Here is a 6,765-nt window from a genome sequence, read left to right on the forward strand (position 1 = left end):
ACTGGTGGCTGTTTCTTCTTCCAACTGGAGGTCAAACAGCTCCCACATTGTCATCTACTGTATAGTAATAACGCATCCTGGTCAACTGTAATGCTAGCCCTATTAGCATTTTGTCATCCTCTAACTGACCGATAGCAGGGCATGTGTACATCCGCGAAGCAACACCGGAGGAGCTCCGGTGACATCCTTCCAGGCCTTTCCTTGGCGTTACAGCTACATAAACGCGGGGTTAGTGATGAATACGTTTACCCTGAGTTCGTCTCTCTCAGCCTCCCAGCGGTATTTCTCGGCCTGGAAGCGTCCCCACTCGTACTGGATGAAGTGCAGGATCCCAGGAAGCGTCATCCCCGACTCCCCGTCCTGCGGCTCCCGTGACTGCTGCAACGGTCCGGGGACGGCCCCGGCGGCTGCTGCTGCGGCCGCTGCCATTGCCCCGGTCCCACCAGCTGATGTCGCCTGGCCCGGTCCTGCTTTAGGCCCGTTTGGGTTGCGCCCCGTTCCACTGCTGCCGCCGCCGACTCCGGAGTTCGGGTTAGATCCTCCGCCGGTTCTGTCCGCCTCCATTTTAACTGTTCAACCTTTCGCCAGGATAATGAGATGGGAATGGGCAGAATGGACGAATATAAATATAAAAAAAAGTACTCCGTGCCCTTTTCCAAACCCAGCTCCACTTCACTATAAGCTACCCTCCTTTCTTCCTTTCTCACACGCACAGAGAAAAATTACTATTCTGTTGGTAAAATAATACACTTCCGCTTCCAAGCCTTCAGCGCAAAACACAATCTAACCGCAGTGTAACATCGTGGCCCCATTGATTTCGTAACAAATCCCTTTTCACAAAACGTCTTACGTGCAGTCTTAAAACTAACATCAAAATAAAGTAACACCAGACAGCGTTTATTAAATGTAATGCACCTGAAAATAAACGTTAACCTTTTTTTGTTTTTTTTTGCTGCTCTTATTTTGTATATCCCGGATCCCAGATCAGTTTCCTCCTCGTGAAATGCCCAGTGCGGGTGACAAATAAAGGGCCATGTTTTCTATAATAGACAATAAATATGTCGCTAGGGGAATGAATTTCCTGCCATTTTGTGAGCAGGAATGGTTTCAGGAACGAAAAAGTTAGCTGCAGTGATCAACAATGCTATTTCCGGTAGAGATTTTATCTTTGATTTTTATTTTTGGAAAATAAATTGTGAAACGAAGACAGCCATAGCCAAAAACAGCAATACAAAAGCCTTTGGGACACATTTGTAATGTATAACATGTTAACGTGAATTATAGTTTTTCCCCATATCATCTTTATATTTATATTTTTTGTATTGCTTATATCCTTATAACCTCTGCAATAACATTTGCAGTTATATCTCATATTTTATATTATAGCAATATGCTTTTCTATTATTTTAAAACGTAAGAGATTAGGTATAGACGCCAGGTAACTGGGATAACTCTGAAGCGGTTATTGCGTAAAATATGTGCCTTTCATTAAATAGATTCATAGATTGGTCCAGATTTGGACACCCCTTACAATAGCTTTAATCTGAAGGATTTCAACCGGAAGTTGTCCTGTTGCTGCGGGCAACAATGTGATAGCTTAATGCTAAAGTCGTGCAGCTGGGTTTCTTGTTTGGGATTGTGTTAAGCCTTGCGCTTTTGATATATTCTTTTGATCATTAGGTGTGAGTTTCTTCCAAAAAATATTGGAGACTATTTCTTCCACAACCGTACAAATATGAGCTAAACTCAAGTTAATATCTGTGTTTGCTGCTGCCGATCCAACCTCGGTAGCTACTACGCTACCAGCTCAAAAAGATCATCATGAAATCCACATATAGCGAGCATAACGGGCATAATTGGCTTAACGTTGGTAAAGCCTCTCTTAACTTCTGAATGATATTATGGCCCTACAAACGATTGTCTTATATGAAATAAAACCGATACATTCAGATGAAGGTGAGTTGCTACTATCCTATTTTCATTAATTTCTAATGCAACTAGAACCTGTCATGGAACAATCATGTCCTAGTTCCACAAGAATGTGATTATGGCTTGGGTCATTCACTGACTACTTTGTTTAAATTAAATATCCTGTGTGCAAATTGTGATGTTCATATGCAGATCAATACATTATACTTATACGAAAGCCTGTGGTATTGGAACCAAAGCACAACATTTTTCTGTCATTTACAGGTTGTATGCGACTCTCTGTTACACTGATGGGGGTCCGAGACCAGCCACTGGATTTCTTGATTCAAACTTAAGTTATTCTCCTGAAATAAACTGCAAAGGAAATATTAGTTGCCATGCGGATCAGTTTCTGTCAGGGCTTGTTATCTATTGCCATCATCCTCAACCTCCTCATTCTCTATTATGTGTCCCGAGCCCAGCAGCAAATGATGGAGAAGAGGAAAGAACTTGGCAGGGGCACAAGAAGGGCTGCCCTACCAGCCTCTGGTCTCGGAGGGTTACTTGCAGGAGCTGGAGGTGAGCCTGGAGTGGTTGGAGTGGAGGGACACAGTCGAGGCCCACGTGTAACTGTTCTACTTCGGGAATTTGAACATTTTGAAAACTATGTTGGGGACGTGGCTAATTCCTTCCTTCACCAGAGGCCAGAGCTTCCCTTCCTGGCTGTAGCTGACACATCACCGTACCCTCCACTGGTGCTTCCGGAGGGTGCTCGGCTTCTTATCCTCTCCCCCAGCCCAGACCAACCACCACAAGCTCACAGGCCTGAGTTTCATGTGCAAACAGAGTTTGTGCTGCTAGTGCCTGATGGAGTGGAGCTGGAGCAACCAAGGGCTATTGAGAGGTTAATTAGAGAGTTGGAAGGAGAGGGTGGAGGGCCTGTGAGGTTAGTAGCTGCACCCGTATTGGCTCGATCTGCTGTGCAGTGTCTCCACTTGCGGGTGAACCTCAGAGAGTGGACAGCTATCTATTCAACAGCTGCATCAGGGAGCAGTGGGAGTGTATGTACAGCTTTACAGGGAGATGCAGTCGTACTCATTCGGACTGAGGATCTTTTTAACCTCTCTGTCCCTCTTGGACGGCCTCTCTTCTCTTCACTCTTCATCCAGACTTCTTTGAGAGGCTGGAAGGTCAAACTCCTGGAAGGCCCCTGTTTCTCTGCAAACCATCGGCCTCTCTTCAGCTCTGCTCACAACCAGTGGAAGGCTGACACTCGACTAAAGGAGGCCACGGGGAAGCTAATGAGGAGCTTCGGTCTAAAGCGTCTTCTGCTGCCTGATGGGAGGGAACAGTGGTACGGCTGCAGCAAAGAGACACCACGCTGCTTTGGCACTGTGCAGGATGACACTCCAGACTATCTTTATCTGGACCGCTGGACACCTCCCTGCTGTCTGCGAGCACTCAGGGAAACCACCAAGTATGTCGTCAATATCTTGGAGCGCTCAGGTGTGCGCTACTGGCTAGAGGGAGGTACTCTGTTGGGCGCCGTACGCCATCAAGATATCATCCCATGGGACTATGATGTAGACCTTGGTATCTATCTGGAGGATGTACCCAACTGCGATCATTTAAAGAACCTGGACTCGGGCTCTCTGGTGGATGCTAATGGCTATGTGTGGGAGCGTGCGGTGGAAGGAGACTTTTACAGGGTCCAGTACAGTGAGGCTAACCACCTGCACGTTGACCTGTGGCCGTTCTATCCACGTAATGGCGTCATGACCAAAGATACGTGGACTGAACATAAACAAGATGTCGAGTTCCCAGAACACTTCCTGCAGCCACTGGTACCCATGGCTTTTGCTGGCATCACTGCCTATGGCCCTAACAACCACAGAGCCTTTTTGGAACTTAAATTTGGAGAGGGGGCGATTGAGAACCCCCAGTATCCCAACCCTGCAAAAAAGAGACTGGACAGAAGCAAATTATGAGTCATACCGGAGGGCTACAGACCCATTTAGGTTTACATACATACAAAGAAAATCTTGCCTCAAATAATTGTCTGTGAAAGATAATGCCTGGAAAGTAAAGCCTTTTACACACGTGCACTGCACCCCTGAATGCTTTGAGACATTACCAAACTGAGATTCACGTGAGAGCACAAATGTCCGACATTCTTATCTGACCGTAAATGGTCGAGTACCTCTTGTCTGTGTGACATCCACATCTAATCATCTCAACATTTTCTGGAGGTCATGTGTGAAAAAAAGATTTAATATGGTGCCAAAACGACTGCATTTACTGTTACCTTCACCACATGTGTATCAGAAGACTGTGTATTGCATGCTTAGATTGTTCTTCCTGTGGTTCGGATGTAAAGTCTAATGTTGAACACACGTTATTTATTTGCCTGAGCGGTAGCGTTTTGTTTGAAAGGCACACTTGAAAAGTTTAAATCCATACACTCGTGTACTGACATAAGGCTGTGGTGTGTATGTGTTGTACAGAAACATTGAACTACTACTGCTGTAATTTAAAAAAAAAAAAAGGTAGATAATTGAAAAAAAACAAAGATTTTTTAAAAACTAAAATGTATTTTATCTTAAGCAGGATTTAAGGTAATATACAGACGTATGTGTGTTAAATAAGTGGCTTTAGCCTAACAGGTATTTTATGATTTTTGAACTCTGTTGCCTTGTTTTGCACGTCTCAGTTTATGAGTGAATGTTAGTTTGTGGTAGAGCCAGCTGGTAACTGCAGCTGAGCAGACTTCCATCTAATGAAATGAGAAACACACCTGTGTTATTCATGCTGTTATGGACGATTGCTCTACCATGCCTTAGAATTCAAGTAAATAATTACATATTTATAAATATTATGAAAAGGAAATCAATTCAGTATTCTACTCAGTTTCCCTGGTTGCCACATGATTCCTGTAGTTTTTCCTGTATCTAATGTACTAGGGTGTCAAATGATTTCATGTACTTCTACAATAAAAGAATAAGTTTCATGTATTTTGTAAATAGCTGTTACCACTAGATGGCGCAACACAACTAATTAACGCCAAGTGCTGTTGTTGTGACAACCAAAGGGGTGGAGTGTAGGCAGGAATACAACTCTACAGGAACACGGCTCACGTGTTCATCACAAACCCAACGTGTCATGCAAACTAGCATTACAATCAAGCCTCTCCCATGTTGTTGCTCTACATATTGTGTCCCTAGAGGTGTGTTTATATTGTTTATATGGCCTGGTTAATGTGCCCAGGCTTATGTATCAGTGGGAGGCTGCATTGCTTTACAGTCTCTAAACATAAAGACAAAGTATTTTGTGTCTTTCCTGATTTGTATTACTGTGTGCTTCTGATTAGTCTCTGCAGTAAGAGTTAAAAACAGGGTTTGTCCACAAAAAGCCACATCCTCTTATTTATATGTATAAAAAAAACATTTATTGCTGAAAGGTTGCTGACAGTACATTCAGACAATAAGTTATTTTACAACCATAGTCCACTTTAAACAAACAAAACCATGATCAAGCCACATAATGGAAGAGTTCAGGAAGTAATCTTGCACCACAAAAGGAACAGAAAAAAAATAAAGAATTTTCTTATGACATAAGAAATGCTAAGACCTCAAGGTTGCAGTTAAATGATTGTCATGTGAAATTCTGTAAAGCTAATGTAATGAGAAGGCTAAGAAAGCAGGCTTAAAAAATATCTGGGATTGGATTTAACAGTATTTGCCCAACTCATGTCTATATAAGATGTTAATTAACAATTGATATGGATGCAAAAGATATACTATTGTGCTATATTACTTTCATCCATTTAAAAAGTGTCTGGGTACTTCAATAGCCAAGCGTTTATTAGGGAAGAGGTTCAGTTCCCGGCCAGCCGGACTTGCATTGTTCTCTTGGATACATCACCATACCCCAACCCCAGACAGTATCTCTGTATTATCTATGATCTAACAACTTCTCTCCAGAGCCTTAAGTCTACCCCACTGATATAAACATCTTTTTAAAAAAAAACAAACAAAAAAAAACAAGCATCTCATAAAATATATTTAAAACTGTAGCTCACACCAAATAGAAGAGACTGATAAATAAAAATATCCAAATCCAACAACTTGCCAAAAGTTGAATCTGGAAAAATAAAGTTTGGAATTACTAGCATTTACAAAATTAAATACTACAAATGTCTTTGGAGCTTAAAGAAATAAATTTACAAATGCCTACCAGAAATTCTTGGTTGGGTGGAGGCCACCCGGCTATTACTCCACATTTACACCCATGATAGCCAAGACAGATTATGAGATTCTCCCTTTACCAAAGTTATTTAGGTGTGTACACCTCTCATTCTCATAAAATAGAGACATCCTTGTAGTGTAAGGAAGTTAGTTGCTCATATATGACATATAACATCAAACAGTCACTGTTGCATAGTGTGTGTTAAACCACTCGTACCTGCACAAGAGCAAAGCAGACCAAAGAGTGTGACTAGAATTCTGTTGCAGAGTCTATTTAACTTTTGGTCCTGGAGTATTTTAAGGCGCACGCAGAGGAAAGTCTTGTAGCCAAAGTCAAAACCTGAGGATGTGTTGGTGATCGCAGCATTTTTCTCCACATGCGCCCATTTTATTACATATTGCAGGTCCATGAGCAAAGAGGCCTTCATTCAACTTTGGGTGATTACTGAGGACGTGTTTTCATTTGGTGTGTTTCAGAAGACGAACTGAGGCTCTAGGACAGATTTATTGCCTTTTCATCCCCTCACGGTGAGAAGGTCATGTCACATAATAACCGTAAACACACTAAAAGACTAACAGATGCTTCCACCAAAACAAATTTAACACAAAAAAA

At 42.3% G+C, this 6,765-nt stretch overlaps 2 protein-coding genes across 3 annotated transcripts in view; one reads left to right on the forward strand and one right to left on the reverse strand.

Annotated features, from left to right (window-relative positions):
• Window positions 1–734, reverse strand: part of strn4 (striatin, calmodulin binding protein 4) — a 14,754-nt gene extending 14,020 nt beyond the window's left edge. For both annotated transcript variants that reach the window (XM_005720875.1, XM_005720874.1), the window contains exon 1: window positions 250–734. In XM_005720875.1, the coding sequence (XP_005720932.1) occupies window positions 250–564 (315 nt within the window). In that variant the 5' untranslated portion in view covers window positions 565–734. The remainder of the gene's footprint in view (window positions 1–249) is intronic.
• Window positions 735–1,557: 823 nt separating this feature from the next.
• On the forward strand, window positions 1,558–4,453 carry fkrp (fukutin related protein). Its single transcript, XM_005720876.1, has 2 exons — window positions 1,558–1,956; window positions 2,194–4,453. The coding sequence occupies exon 2, from the start codon at window positions 2,307–2,309 to the stop codon at window positions 3,894–3,896; it is 1,590 nt and encodes a 529-aa protein (XP_005720933.1). The 5' UTR covers window positions 1,558–1,956; window positions 2,194–2,306; the 3' UTR covers window positions 3,897–4,453.
• The last annotated feature ends 2,312 nt before the right edge of the window (window positions 4,454–6,765 follow it).

The sequence above is a fragment of the Pundamilia nyererei genome, unplaced genomic scaffold, assembly GCF_000239375.1.
Source record: "Pundamilia nyererei isolate P.nyererei 1_Seehausen unplaced genomic scaffold, PunNye1.0 scaffold00003, whole genome shotgun sequence".
Lineage (NCBI taxonomy): Eukaryota > Metazoa > Chordata > Actinopteri > Cichliformes > Cichlidae > Pundamilia > Pundamilia nyererei.

Excerpts from the sequence above, each read along its gene's own strand:
- fkrp (XM_005720876.1), top strand. The coding sequence starts at position 2,307 with ATGCGGATCAGTTTCTGTCAGGGCTTGTTATCTATTGCCATCATCCTC.